This window comes from Phascolarctos cinereus, unplaced genomic scaffold (genome assembly GCF_003287225.1).
Source record: "Phascolarctos cinereus isolate Bilbo 61053 unplaced genomic scaffold, phaCin_HiC Scaffold_4;HRSCAF=312, whole genome shotgun sequence".
NCBI classification, from domain to species: domain Eukaryota; kingdom Metazoa; phylum Chordata; class Mammalia; order Diprotodontia; family Phascolarctidae; genus Phascolarctos; species Phascolarctos cinereus.
Window position 1 is genome coordinate 180,511,601 of NW_027555847.1, and position 16,212 is coordinate 180,527,812.

Here is a 16,212-nt window from a genome sequence, read left to right on the forward strand (position 1 = left end):
CAGTGACCACCATATTTATGAAACAAAATTCTGCATTACTATTCCTGAAAGATATGGTTCCTGTTCATTTTTCTTCTCTGATTTTTTAGGATATTACCATTCAGAAGGCTATATCCACCTTCCTTATCCCTACTAGTTGCTGAGCAGAGGAATTCCTTCAGTCTGGGTTCATAGGGACCAGAAAATTCAAAATGAATGGATTGAATTCCATCACTCACTCCACTGGGACAAGTTGCTGCTCCTGAAGAACAGCATAGTATGGTGTAAAGAACACGAACTCCAAAGTCAGAGGACCTAGGTTCAAATTTTACTTCTGATACTACCCATGTGATCTTGGGCAAATCACCTGAACTCTGGGCCTCAGTTTCCTTATATGTAAAATGAGGAGCTTGGACTAGATCACTTGTGACATCCCTTCCAGTTCCAAGTCTGTGATCTGTTTCTTGAAATCATAGGATAAAATCCATTCTTCTTTTATAAAGGAAAAGAGATAATAGTCCCTTAAAAAGGAAGATTTCATCTTGAATGAAAGAATGAAAAAGGATTTGTTAAGTACTTACAATGTGTAAAGAATTGTGCTAAGTTCTGGAGATGCAAATAGAAAATTGAGATGGTCCCTGCTCTCAAGGAGCTCACATTTTAATGCAGTAGACAACACCTATGGAAGGTTTCAGTTGCTAGGCAAATGGACAAATCCCTGGCTGGCGAGGGTACAGAAGCAAGACAGTTGGTAATGTATCATCTTTGGTGTCATTTCCCCTGAGAAAATCTGATCTAAGTTTTTGATGTTGAACCATTTGATAATGCTAAAGACTGGTAGTGAGAACTTTCTTTTCTGGATTATCAGTAGTTGGGGCTACAGTTGTCAGTCCTCATCTGCAAGATGATGGCTCTGAGGACTGGGCTGCAAGAAAGACCAGAAGGTAGATGTGGGGATTGGGTAGGGAGAGATTGGTAACACCCTCAGGCTATTGGGCTTACCTGCCTTTAGGTGGCAGATGGTGTTGGTGATGTTCAGGAGAGTGAGCCCCTTGGCCCAGGATGGAAGCAAGACTAGTGAGCTGTCGTGGGGACATTGTTATTCCCAAGGCTTTTGGTTTCAGGGTCCTGGTCACTCTTTCATCTCCCTCCCTTCCTCTCCCACCACAGTGCTGAAAGCTGTCACTTAATAGATAACACGGTTTTCCTATTGCTACTCAATTTCCTCTAGTTTCCTTTCTCGTCTTTCCCGCTCCTGGCTTTTCTCATGAAGCTCACTTTGTTCCCACATCTCTGTCTCTTAGCATGTGGCAGTCACAGAGCAAAGAAAGCACAGCAGACCCTGGATGCGGGTTCCCTTGTAAATTTGTGCCTTTTGTGTCAGTGAGACACAAGTGTGGTCTCCTGCCAACAACCAGCCTAAAGCCTGGTATCTACTGAATGCTGCATTTGGGTTGGGTCCCAGCTTCAGGAGAGGGAGGAGGGAGGGGAATTCCTTCCTGGCTGGACCAAGACAATCAACTTATGAACAGGAACGTGGGATCTAATTACCCACAGGGTTATCTTAGCTTGCATAGCTGCAACTGTCGCTAATAGTTATAAAAGCATCCGGTCTTTCAAAATCAAGCAGCAGCCTGAGTCTTGATGACCTCCTGACAATAATTTATTGGTGAGGGTGGGAGCCAGGGAAATCCTCTTCTCCACCCCCTTAAACTTTTCATTCCTTGGCATGGAACCTCTACTGATTTACTTGCCAGAGAATGTGATTCCCCACACCCTGTACCCCTCTGTCATACCCCACCCACCCTGCATACTGTGTTTGGTAGTAGTTTATACTCTTAATTGTTAAATTAATTTAATGTATGTGTGTGTGTGTGTGTGTGTGTGTGTGTGTGTGTGTGTGTGTGTGTGTGTATGGAGACTTTAACAGGCTCTACCCTTTTAGTGTTTCCATTTGGTTTGTTGGTTCTAGAAACTCTTATAAGTGTTTCAGTAATTTCAATTAGTAATTTCTTGCCTGTGTCTTAAACAGATGAAAAAGTGAAAAAGATTCTTTATGGTTCTCAACAGCTGACATCTCAGAGATGCTAGATCTGGAATCAGAGGCTCTGGGTTCAAATGCTGTCTCTGCTACTTATTAATTGTGTATTCTTGGACTAACCAATTGTCTACTTTTACTTCAGTTTCCTCAACTGTAAAATGAGGGGAGTGGATTATTTGACCTGGAAAGGCAGCACAGTATAAATGGAGAGAATGCTAGCCCAGGAGTCAGGAAGACCTGAGTTCAAATCCTGCCATAGATACTATGTGACCCTGGGCTAATCACTCCTCTGTCTGAGCCTTATTTTGCTCATCTACAAAATGAGAGGGTTTGACTCAATGAGCTTTAGGTCCCCTTCCTGTTCTATGTCTTTAATCCTATGGTTAGATGACCTCTGAAGTCTCATCTATGTCTAGCCTTATGATTTTTCAAATGAGGGATTTGGGCAAGAAAGTCCCTGCTAGCTCTAGGTTTATGACCCATCAAGCAACAGCTAGGCCTTAGGAAAATGGATACCAGGGCCAGCTAGGTGGCGCAGTGGATAGAACACTGGCCCTGAGTCAGGAGGATGCGAGTTCAAATTCAGCCTCAGACACTTGCTAGATAAGCAAGATCCTGAGCAAATTACTTAGCCCCGATTGCCTCCAAAAAACAAAAACAAACCAACAAAAAGCTGGATACCATTAACAGTAGATTTGAGACTTAAGCTTTCCAGATTTTGAAGCATTTGGGTTGTGTCAAGATTTAATGGAAAAGGGGTGACCACTGATTTGTGAAAAATTCTTGCAGACATTTCTCCCTGTAGCTACCCACTGAAATGTCCAGAAGAGAAAGACACTGAGGCAGAGGGCAGTTCAAACCCTGTCCCTGAACCATACTGGCAGTTTCACCTTGGGCAAGTTATTTAATGTCTCAGGCTTCAGGGAACTCTCACACTTTAAGTTGCAAAGCAGTTGCTGATCTACCTTGAAAGTGCATTTCCTCCCTGGGAATGCCCTACACAGATAAAATTACAAGTTGAATAGTTAACAAGAAATTTCTAGAAGAAACGTTATCATGATGGTGCCTTCTCTGTTGACTCTCTGTGCTTCCAATTATCTACCTGTGTCTCATAGCCTATAGGTGGGATCTAGGTAATGACCTTTCCTTTTGGTTGCCTATATAGCTCAGGGATGGGGAGCCTTTGGCCTTGAGGCCACATATGACCCTCTAGGTTCTCAAGTGTAGCCCCTTTGACTGAATCCAAACTTCACAGAACAAATCCTTTTATTAAGGGATAAAGTAAGAGATACTTTATCTAACTGTTAGCAAAGTAATTGAGTTGAAGTTCATTCATGCCTTTTCTACCCCCTGGCTTTCCTGAATTAATGAAGTAAGCAATATAACATGTTAGGAAGATTATTACTTTTTGAATAAGAAGACCTGAGCTCAAATTCAAACTCTGACATGTACTAGCTGTGTGGCCTTGGGCTGTTGTCAGGGACCTTAATGGAAGGAGAGATGCCCCAGGATTAGAATGTGTGTACATATTGTTTTAATTATTTTTCTGAAAAGAGGAGAGAATTAAATCTGCAAATAATAAGCCAGTGAGTTTGAATTCTGTTCCTGGCAAAATTTTGTAACTGTTATTTATTATTAAAGGGAGGGTTAGTGGATATTTAGAAAAGGAAATACTGATCACAGAGAGCCAGAATGGCTTTATCAAAAAAGGACATGCCAAATTAACTTAATTTCCTTTTTTGACAGGGTTACAAGACTGGTAGACCAGGGAACTGCTATAGATGTAGCTTGCTTATGTTTTAGCAAAACATCTCATTTATCATACTCTTCTAATGAGAAATATTGAGAAATGTGGGCTAGTGTTAGTATAATTAGGTGAATTCAGAAATAGTTGAATGGTTGGACTCAAATAGCAGACATTAATGCTTCAGTCAGTCAACACTGGTATGTGCCAGGCATTGTATAAAGTACTGGGATGCAAAGAAAGGTAAAGGACAGTTCCTGTCTTCAAAGAGGTCAAAATCAGTTGTCAACTTGGAAGAAGGTCTCCACCAAAGTATTCCAAGCATATATTCTTGTCCTAATGTGATTTAATGTTGTTTTGTTTTTAGTAAATGCCTCATATAAAGCTATAGATGAATGTCATCCTTCTATGGTTAAGGCATTGGACAACAGAGTATTCCTATTCCTAAAGACTTCCACAGACTAGTACATTAAGCCTAATCTAGAAAGGATACATGTCTCTTGTGTTTTGGTTTAAAAAAAATCAACTTCACAAATACAAGATGGAAGAAGTCATGGTTATATGACAGTTTGGCTGAAGAAGATGCTAGGGGTTTGAGTGGACTACAAATATGAATGAACAGTGTGATATAGTAATCACAAAAGCTAATGTGATAGAATATATTGAGAGGTGTAGGGACCAGGACTATGGAGATGAAAATTCTCTTCTCCTCTGCCATGATCAAACAATACCCGAGTATTGTGTTGAGTTTTGAATGTATTGTATTTCAAGAATGATATTAATTAACTGGAAAACATTCAGAGAAGGTTGACCAGAATGGCAAATGACCTTGAGAACATGCCATATGGGGAGTAATTAAAAAACTAGGGGTGTTTAGTCTGCAGAAGAGAAGACTTCAGGGAGACAGACAGCTCTTTCTGCATGTGTAAAGGGTTGTCATATGAAAGAAGGTTTGGACTTGTTCTGCTTAGCCCCAGTGAACAGAATTCAGAGCAACAGGTCAAGTTGCATAGAGACAAATTTAAGTTTGATGTAAGGGAAAAAAAACCATCTTCCTAACAATTAGTTATCCAAAAAGAGCTCTCCAAGAGCTGCTGTTAGAGGGAGCGGGTTTCCCCTCATTGGAGATCTTCAAGCAAAAGTTGGATGCCCAGTTTTGCATTTGTTGTACAGCTGACTTTTATTCAAACATGGACTGAACTAGATGGCCTCTGAAATCTTCTCTAGCTTTGAGATTCTGCAACAATAATTCACATTTCTATGGTGCTTTAGATTTGCAAAGGGCTTTCCTTGCAACAATTCTATGAGATACATTATGTTATTATTAGCATCTCCATTTTACAGGTGAGGAAACTAAAATGACTTGCTCAGACTTGCAGAGCTAATAAGCGTTGCAGTCAAAAAACATAGGTTCAAGTCCCACGTCCAAGTCCAGCGCTTTCCCCATGTCCTGGTGCCTCAGTTAACTACTATGTACCTCAGTTTACTTATCTATAAAATGTTTGATAATATTGGCATTGTCTACTTCACAAGGCTGTTGTGAAAAAGTCACTTTGTAACTTTTAATGTGCGGTATACATGCTAGTCGTGATTATTAACGTATCTCCAGAAACACTGAAATGACTTGGTCTGCTTACACTATGTGTATTTGGCTTGTACAAAGTCCACATGTCCCTAAGGTTTTCCAAAAATGGTCATCTTAAAAGCCCTTTCTCATCATAGAGTTCATGTAAGATGGAAGGGGAATTATTCTGTTTTCCTTTTATACAAATATCACCTATATTGATATTCTTAATTCTGGACTTTGCAAGCTGTGACTTTTTAAAGTCAGTCTGATAGGCAGTTTTTCATGAATTCTCAGTGATGCCAAAGGGGCCCTAGAGTTATTGTGAGCCTTGTCTTCATACATAGTGATATGCAGGGACGAGACACAGCATTGGCAAGAACCAGGAAAAAGCAGTACTGTCGGGGTAAAGGAAATGGTGGCAATAGTGACATGAGACAGAAGAGAATATAATCCCAGGAGAAATCTCCTTTCTCCACTAGCTACAAGATAGGTTCATGGAGACGTGGTCACATCTGCCCATCCAATGAGTGGACTGACATTGAATGGGGATTAATCTTTAGTTGGAGAATATAGGTTCCCGAATCCAAGTAAGACTCTAGCCTCTGACTCTATGATTGAACAGAACCCTACCCCTCAAAGTCTGATATAGTTTATTTTATTTATTTATTTTTGGCGAGGCAATTGGAGTTAAGGACTTGCCCAGAGTCACACAGCTGGTCCAAGGCTGGATTTGAACTCAGGTCCTCCTGACTCCAGGCCTGGTGCTCTATCCACTGTACCACCTACCTGCCTCTGATATAGTTTATTTTTAAAAAATTAGATTTATTTTTCAACCAACTCTTTCCCTTTAGCTATGTCAATTGAAAAGAAAAAGAAGAAAACAAAACCCTTGTAATGAATAAGCATAGTCAAGCCAAAAAATTCCCACATTGCCCATGTCCAAAAATGTACCTGATGTATTTTTCATAATTTCATTCAGTAAATATGTATTAGAATCATAAAAAAAACTATGTTTGAGCTGGAAGGAAGCTTAGAGATGATCTAATCCCACCCTTTCATTTTAGAGATGAAGTAACTGAGGGCTAGAGAGATGAAATGACTTTACAGCTGGAGGTCAAACAACTGGATGGGTCTACTGTGTGTATAGCACTATGTGCATAGTTGCTTTAGGGGGCCACAAAGCTGAATGAGATGTGATTCTTGCCAGCAAGGAATTTGTAGCTTGGCGGAGGAGATAAGCTTTACAATATTAAGTACAATGCAAAGCAGTAGGTAATAAGTGTGAAGAGTTCTGTAGCAGTTTGTGTGTTTTAAAGTTTTATTGATGATCTTTTGTTTTTTCGTATCACCGTCCCTTACCACCTACTCTGCTTCCCCACCCTCCCACCACAGAACTCATCCTTGTAAGTATAATCAAGCAAAACAAATTAACATATTAACTCTGTCTGAAACCGTACGCCACATTATGAACCTCTAGTCCATCACTTTCTAGAGGTGGGCTGTATGCTTTGCTGTCAGTCTTCTGAAGTCATGATTGGTCACTGCATTGATCATAGTTCTGAAGTCTGAAGACTTTCTTTTACATTATTTTGTTCATCATGTAAGTTTTTTCTTGCTTCTATTTCAATTTGCATCAGTTCATATAAGTCTCCACGTGCTTCTCTGAATTTATCGCCATCATTTCTCATAGCTCAGTAGTATCTCAGTACACATAGCCCCACAATTTGTTCAGCCATTCCCCAATTGATTAGTACCCATTCTGTTTCTAGTTCTTCATTGTTACAAAAAGTACTACTCTAAGTACTTCATTTATTTAATTATTATTATTTTTTGCACATATGGGTAATTTCCCTTATTCTTTAACCTCTTCAGGGGAATATATCTAGCAGTGGCACTGTTGGATCAAAATATCTGTACATGTTAGTGATTTCTTTATAATTACAAATTGTTTTCCAGAATGATTAGAACAAGTCATAGCTACACCAACAATCCATTAATATGCCTGGCTTTATAGCTCTTTCAACATTTACCATTTATGTCTTTTGCCATGTTTGTCTATCTGACTGTGTGTGAGGAGAAATCTTAGTGGTGTTTTGACTTGCATTTCTCTTTTTATTAGTGATTTGGAATATTTTTTTCATGTTGCTGGAGATAGCTTGCTTTTTTTTTTATTTTGAGAATTGCCTATCTCCTTGGGCTATTTATCTATTGGGAAATAACTGGTTATTATAAATTTCTATTAAATCCCCATATGTCTTGGATAGCAAACCTTTATAAAGATATTTGTGATAATGTTTTTCCTATTTAACTCCTCCTCTTCTAATTCTAGCTGCATTGATTCTGTTCATACAAAAGCTTTTCAATTTTATGATTGAAACTGACCATTTTATCTTCTATGATCCTATCTGTCTCTTAAGATACTTTCTTCCATTTTCCTATAATTTTTTTCTATCATGTGACTTTTTATATTTAAATTATTCAAACTTATAGTGATAGGTGGTCTAAAATGGTGATCTGAACCTAACTTCTTCTTGCCTGCTTTCTGGTATCCCAGAAATTTTTTTCAAACAGGTGATTCTTACCCAGTATTTTGGTTTATTGAACCAGTTGTAGTAGCTTAAACAAAGTGGTGGATCACTTCTGGCTGGGGTGACAAGGTAAGATTTCATTGAAGAGGTGACAGTAAGCCAGAGATTGTGGAGTGAGTATTATTGTAATAGATGAAAATGGCAGAGTGAGTATTCCAGGCAGAGGCACAGATATAGGAAAGCAGAAAATAATGTTAAGGGGATATGATTTTTGTGAGACATAATTCAGGTTTCTACTTTTTTTTCATTTGTGAAAAAGTAAATTTTGGGTAGCATAGGAAAGATCTGAAAATTTAAAGTTTAGTGATTAGCTTTAACATAAGGAAAGCTATGATTACTAGAAGCTAATACAGGCTCACAAAGAATAAATTATATTAAACTCATCTGCATTAATTTTTTTAACTTGAATTTAATTTTTAATTTATGGAATAAAACAAGCATTTCTGTAACACAGTATAATAAAAAGATGATTGTACAGGAAACTTCAAGTATGCTATGTACAACTAGCTATTCCTTTCAAATATACAACAAAATTATACTGTAAATTTCTTTTTTTCTTCCCTCCTCTCCTCTCCCCTGCCCTAGAAATGGCTACCATTAGACACAAGTATGCATATATATATATATACATATATGTAAAATTATTATATACATACTTCTATTTATATACATAATAATTTTACATATATTTCTTTCTCTGGATACAGATAGTGTCTTTCTTTAAATGTCCTTTGTAGTTAATTTGCTAACTTATAATAGACAAAATAACTTATTCACAAAAAGTCATTCTTAAAATAATATTGCTGTCACTATACAAAATGTTCTCTTGGTTCTACTCATTTCATTCTTCATTATCTTGTGTAAGTCTTTCCATGTTTTTCTAAAATTATTGAGCTCATCATTTTTTATAGCACGGTCGTATTCCACCATCATCATATATTACAACTCATTCAACCACTCCCCAATTGATGGGCATCCCTGCAATTTCCAGTTCTTTGTTACCACAAAGAAAGCTGCTATAAACATTTTAGAAAGTATAGTTTTTCCTCCTTTTCCCCTAATTATCTTTAGAAATAGGCCAAGGAGTAGTATTGCTGGCTCAGAGGGTATAGGTAGTTTAATAATTCTTTGGAAATAATTCCAGACTGCTCTCCAAAATAGTTGAATCGTTTTACAATTCCACTAGCAATGAATTAGTGTTCCAGTTTTCCCATATTCTCTTCAACATTTGTCACTTTCCCCTTCTATCATTTTAGCCAATCTGGTAGGTATAAAATGATATCTCAAAGTTGTTTTAATTTGTGTTTCTCTAATCAATACTGATTTAGAGCACTAATTTTAAAAATAAGATTATTGGACTTAGGGAACAGGAGATTGTAACAGACAATGAACTTTTATTTCAGTGAAGCTTTTATCTTTGTGGACAAGATAGAGAAACAAGGTCTTGATGATAATACACTGGATAGATTCATAGTTGGTTGAAGAACTTTGCTAAAATAGAATTGATCAACAGATACTACAATGAAAAATCAATAATATTAATAGATATTAATTAATAAGTAATGGTGTTAATTGATTAATAGATCAATGTCAAACTACAGAGTGATTTTAGTGACATATTTTTGGATTTATTTTGCTCAGCATTTTTATTAATGATTTAGATGAAGGCATATATTTTTAATTTTGCAGATGATACAAAACTGGGAAAAGTAGCTAATAACATGAATGATGGAATCAAGTTCCAAAATTATATTTAAGGGATGCAATTACAGGTCAAAAGAAACTTGATGAAGTTTAATGGAGATGAGTGTAATGTCCTATATTTAGGTTTTAAAAAATCAATTTCATCAGTACAAGATACAAGAGAGTGATGGAATTTCACATAAAAAGACTTTGTAGTTAACCATAAGCTCCATATAAACCAACTCTGTGGCTGCTCAAAATCATAATGAATTTTCAGGCTTATATAATAGAGTTCAATACTCTATTCAGACTCTGTGATTGGCATCCAAGGGCCGGCCTTGCCAATTTCAGTGAGTCTTATCTCCACTGCTTTGGTCACCAAGTAACAATTTATTTATTTATTTTTTTCTACAATAATTTATTAAGGGCAGGTGTAGAGGGTTTGGTTGAAAGATTATACCCATTGCTAAAAACACAGATCATTTGAAGTATTCCTGTTTGGCCCAAAAGATGAATATTTTGTTGACTGTATACTGACAAATGGATGGATATGGAGAAGAGTGGCCTGGGTGGTGAGAATAATGAAAACTGTCAAGTGAGAAATGGTTAAAAGAGCTGGTGAGGCTTAAATTGAGAAAAGGAGTTGTCCTCCAACATTTAAAGGGCTATCAGGTGAAAGAGATAGCAGACCTAGCCTGCGTTACTCTAGAGGGCAGAATTAGGACCAGAGGGAAGCAGGTACAGGGAGATAGATTTTGGCTCGATATAAGGGAGGCTTTAAAAAAATATTGTTAGAACTGTCCAACAATGGAAGTATTCACATAGAGGGCAGGTAAACAACCATCTGTTAGGCATGTTGTCTACTAGATTTCTGCCCAGGGCAGGCTGTTGTTAGAAATGACCTCTGATGTTCCTGCCTACCCTAAGATTCTATGATTCTATTTATATATATGCTCTACAACTTTGACCTTCAATACTTCTTTTACCATAGCCAGTTTTCTGCTGCTACTTTTAAAAGCAGTGTGGGTAGGCTGAAAAGCATCAACTCACCATAGTCAGAAAATATTTATTTTCTCTTCAGGGGTAGACAGCTGATATGAAAATATGTAGGACCATCATTTGGTTAATAACTTAGTGTGAAGGGCACTACTATGTATTGGGTTCCGGAAGTGTTTTGAATTACTTGTTGACAATCCTCTTACCAAATGTAGCCTAAAACAATTCATCATCTTTGTACATAAACTGTTGAAGGATAATTCCAAGAACAGTATTTCAGAGTCACAGCTTATTGCAAGAGTGGGTATGGCAATAAACAATATTAGGAAAAATATGAATGAGCAGAGTTCTGCAGGGTAATTTTAGAGTAAATTGATATCCCAGAATTAAAACAAGTTTCATGAATTTGATCCTAGAAAGAAATGAAATTTGGGTGATATAGAGATGGAATTGGAGCTTGCTTTTCTGAAATGAGATACACTATCATTCATCCTTAGTCTATCTCTCTGAGAGATAGTTGATCTAAATTTACTCAAAATATATCTAAAACTTCTTCCTAAAAGAAATATGTTCTTTCAATTCTAATTTTTTTTTATGAATACAGTTGATTTTACTCAGATGAAGAGCTCTGGCTTATTATGTCCATCTAAAATGGGAGCCTAGGATCACTGGAGAGGTGAATTTCACAATCCAATGAAAAGCTGTAATAAAATGATTTCTTTGAAGATAACTTAAGATTCTCTTTTTGGCAGAAAGTCACAGGATTTATTTTGAAGCAGCTGTGAGTCTGGTTAGATTAGGAAATCCTGACTCATGCTAAATCATAAAAACAATTACCAACCCTTTATTTTATGGTTTCAGATTGGTGGTCTGAATCTTTGATGTGATACTGAAGATGTAGAATTTCCATGCCCCCCCTTTTTGAAAGACACCCGGAATTATTTAGCTTTCTCAGAAATCTGAAGTCTTCCTTTCTTACCAGTTTTCAGTATTTCTAAAATTTCATGAAATTCTGAAAATTCCTATATCTTAACCTTACTGAATCACTGCTGGCCCATCAATGGGAAACCCACTTTTACTCGTCACTGGGATGTGATGATGATGGACACTTAGGGTTTGTTCAGATAAAAATTCAATTAAGGGTTTTAAAGTATTAAAAATCAATGAGACACTAAATAACTGAATCCTAAAAAAACTGATAGGTCAAAGAACAAATCATAGAAACAATAGAAAATGTCATTAAATAATATGCAACAATGCGACAGTATACTCAAACTTATGGGATGCTGGTAAAATAGTCCTTAGAGAAATATTGTTTATCTCTAAATCTTTTCATCAACAAAAGAGAGGGAGAATGTAATGTGCAGTAATAAGACAGCATACCCAAACTTATGGGATGCAGGTAAAATAGTCCTTGGGGAAATTTTTTTTTATCTCTAAATCTTTTCATACACAAAAGAGAGGGAAAAATAAATCAATGTAGTGGCCATTCAATTAAAAAAAACGCTATAATATCAAACTTTTAAGAAACCCAACTAAATCTCAAAGTAGAAACTCTGAAAATCAAAGAAGAGATTAATAAAATTGAAAGCAAAGAACAAAACAAATCACCAAAACCACCCACATTAAGCTGATAAATAAAGCTCAGCGTTATTTTTAAAGAGCTAATAAAATAAACAGCTAGTCAATTTTTAAAAAGAGAAGAAAATATGATTGTATCAAAAATGAAAAAGGAGAATTAACAATTGAAGATGAAATAAAGTGAACTATTGGAAACCATTTTGCCCAGTTATATGTCAAACAAAACTGTTAATTTAGATGAAAAGTGAGGTTTGGATCATTAGTTTGGACTTCATCCTCTATACTGGGAACTGTCTTGGTATTCCAGTAGACAATGGCTGCTAAGCCACTTCCATGATCTAGTGCAATGTCTCACCACAATCTCTTCTCCATGTATCCCCAGCATCCTGGGCCTTCTTAAGTTGAGGGAACAGAGGACAGAACACTTACCTCTAATGTCTTACCAGTTCTCTATTATCTAGAATCATAAAATCACTACTATTATCACAGGACAGGAGAGATTCAGGGACAAGTGGAAAGTAAACTATTTTCAGAGAAATCCAAAACAGAGGTGCAAATCAGTATGGTAGGATGGAGTATCATAACTTTAGAACTGGAATAAACCTTAGAGATGATCTAGTCCAGACTTCTCTCTCTCTCTCTCTCTCTCTCTCTCTCTCTCTCTCTTCTCTCTCTCTCTCTCTCTCTCTTTGCCTAAGCAATGGGGTTAAGTGACTTGCCCAGGGTCGCACAGCTAGTAAAGGTCAAGTGTCTGAGGCTGGATTTGAACTCAGGCCCTCCTGACTCGAGGGCTGGTGCTCTATCCACTGCACCACCATTAGGCCTCCAAGACGTCTCATTCTATAGCTAAGGACACCAAGGCCTAGACAGGTTAAGGAACTTCCCCCAAATCACTCAGGTAACAGGATTCCAATTGAGATCTTCTCACTACAAAGTCTGCTTTCTTTTTACTATACTTTTGTATCCTTGGAAAAACCATTATGAAACGTTATGAAATGTTAAAGGAGAAATTTGGATTTACATTTTATTGGTTGACTTAACCACTTTCACCTCCCATACCATGGTGTGATGTCCTGAAATTTATAATGATAGCAATAACATTTAATTTATTATAACATTTATATAGTGCTTTAAGGCTTGCAAAGTGAAATATATATATATATATATATATATATATATATATATATATATATTGTCACAGTTGATCCTCACAACAACTCTGTGAGTTAAGTTCTGCAGATATTATTATTCCCATTTTATGGATAAGAGAAATATGGTATAGAGAAGTTATGTCTATGATCACAGGGTTACTAAATGTCAGAGGTGGGGTCTGATCTCAAATTATCTTGACTTCTAAATCCCACATTTTTCACATTTCACCATATGGATGAAAATTGTCAAATGATGCCCATAAGCTTATGAAATATAGGTACTGGCCCTGTAATTTCTGGGCACCTTTATCTACACAGAGGAAAGGGAAAAGAGTATATGAATTAACTGCTATATTTTTTCTTTTTCTTTTTTTAGGGTGGCCAAGTCACTGAAAGTCCCTGTATATGAGACCCCAGCAGGTTGGAGATTCTTCTCAAATCTGATGGACTCAGGAAGGTGTTCTCTGTGTGGGGAAGAGAGTTTTGGTACAGGTAAGCTTTGTTATATCTGATTTTATGAAAGGCAACAGGTGATAATGGAAAGAGCCTTGGACTTGGACTAAAAAATATGAGTTCAGTTCCAACCAGTGATACTTAATAACTGTGTGTCTGTGGAAAAGTCACTCAACCCCTCTGAGTATATGTTTCCTCATGTATAACAGGGGTACACACATATATATGCACATGCACATATATACAGATGCACATACACAGATATACATATACTTATATATGAATATATAATAGAATATAATTATACCATATAAGATAACTTTATATGGTTGGTATGAGGAAAGCACTTTGTAAGCCAAAAATTTCACAGATAGGTGATCACTCATTTCCTGGTTATTTCCAAACCATACCACTGAATGAGTTACCACCTTCCCCTCTTCTAGTTCCTCTTTATGTGTTTTGTTATCCCCTATTAGAATATAAGTTCCTTGAGATCAAGAATTGTTTGCTTGCTTACATTTGTATCCTTAGAGCTTAACACAGTGCTTGATACATAATAAGTGCTTAATACATCCTTTTTATCCATTCATTCTTTATTATTATGAAGGGCATTTGGCAAGATCCCTTCCAACTCTAAATCTATGATAATGTGATACTACTCAGCTTTTTCTACCCTCTTCATATAATGCCTACCTTCCAAATAGCAGATGTGACTTTATCTTTTTTTGTCTTCATATATTTCATTTATTTATTTTGTATTTCAAATTTATTTTATCTTCAATTCACAGAACAAAACAAGCATTTCCATAACACAGTAAAACAAAAACAGATGATTGCATGTGAAACTTCAAATCTACCACATAAAACTTGCTATTCCCTCCAAATATAAACTTAATTTAGATTTGATGATGAAGTTATCATATAAATTTCTTTTTCCCTCCTCCCTCCAGATATAACTTTATCTTTATAGAGTCTTACAGTTGTTGCTATTGTTTGTTTATCCTTTGTTTTCTAAGAGGACCAATGACATCACAGGATGGTGTCTTGACTTGCTTGTGAATTGGATTTAAGTGAGGCAAAGTTGCGCAAAGTTGTCAGCCTCACTCTCTTCCAGAATCACTGAAGTCCAGTGGCAGGACAAAAGTCTTACATTAGTTGTGTGAGAAATGGGATTGGTAGTTCCTATCAGCTCTAAGACACTAAGGCATAGAAGTTAAACATATGGTTTTAAGGTCATAGGCAAGTCATTATTAGGGCTGAGAATTAAAATCAGATCTTCTGGCACCATCCTGAATTGTGCTGTATCCACTGGTGACTGCAAATTTGGAATAGTAAGAAAAATCAGCACCATCTGCTGCACTTGTCATTTATTGCATAGATATCATAGTCCATTCCACCCATCCTGGGATTTTGGGGGCATTCCCAAAAGAGTCACAAAGTCCAGTAATGCTAAAAACAATAGTCTATTACAGACAACATTTTTACTTACACAAAGGAAAGCTTGAGGACTAATATGAAACGTCTGGGGACTTGGAATTGAGGAATAGGGACAGAAAAAAAGGGGTCCAGGACAGAAGATACCATAAGTCTGCGTTATCAGAGGGAGAAGGATGCAAGCAAATCCATCACCAAAAGGGAAAAGTTACAATTAGGTATCAGTAAGCAGAGGAGTGGTTGCAAGCAATTCTATTGCAACAATCTTCATTATAATTTCTTTTTAGAAATTATGATGATACTATGAACATGATAATATAAACGTCATTCAAAAAAGCTGAATTATAAATAAAAGCAGTTTGTTACCATAATTACCTAGGGTATAGAATTGGAAAGGGAAATCCCAATGCCCTCATTTTACAAATGAAAGAACTGAGACCTAAAGAGGTAAAGTCAAGGTCACACAGGTAGGAAGTAGAACAAATAGGATAAATTCAGGCTTAATAGTACTGTTAAGCACCACAGAATCATGGAATTAAAATTGGAAGAGTCCTTAGAAGTCATTCAGTCCAACTCCTTCTTTTGACAATTGAGAAACTTAAGTCCTGAAGAGTTTTAAGGGACTAACCCAAGGTCACGTGGATAGTACATGGCAGAGTTTTAATTTAAATTCAGTCTCTTTGACTCTTTCCTCTTCACCACGATGCTGCCCATAAACTTAGTTTAATGGATAAATGAAACATCTTTAGATATTTCTAAGCAAAGGGATGCTGTCAAAGGGTTTCCAAGTAGCCTAAGTCAGTACCTATCATCTATTTGAGGCTTTCTCACGTACTTACCTTAGCCTATAATGATCTAAATTTCTATACTTATTCAATAATTATTAAATACCTGCTGTATACAAGGCATAATGCTAGATAGTGAAGTAAAGATGCATTTATTAAGTGCCAAGGACTGTGTTAAGTGCTTTGGATTAAAAGAAAGGCAAAGAGATA

The 16,212-nt window shown here is 36.6% G+C and overlaps 1 protein-coding gene across 1 annotated transcript in view; it reads left to right on the plus strand.

Moving 5' to 3' along the window:
• The window catches only part of PGM5 (phosphoglucomutase 5), a 208,160-nt gene that overhangs the window by 109,666 nt on the left and 82,282 nt on the right, over nt 1–16,212 (plus strand). The window contains exon 7 of the mRNA XM_021001819.2: nt 13,707–13,822. Within this exon, the coding sequence (XP_020857478.1) occupies nt 13,707–13,822 (116 nt within the window). The remainder of the gene's footprint in view (nt 1–13,706; nt 13,823–16,212) is intronic.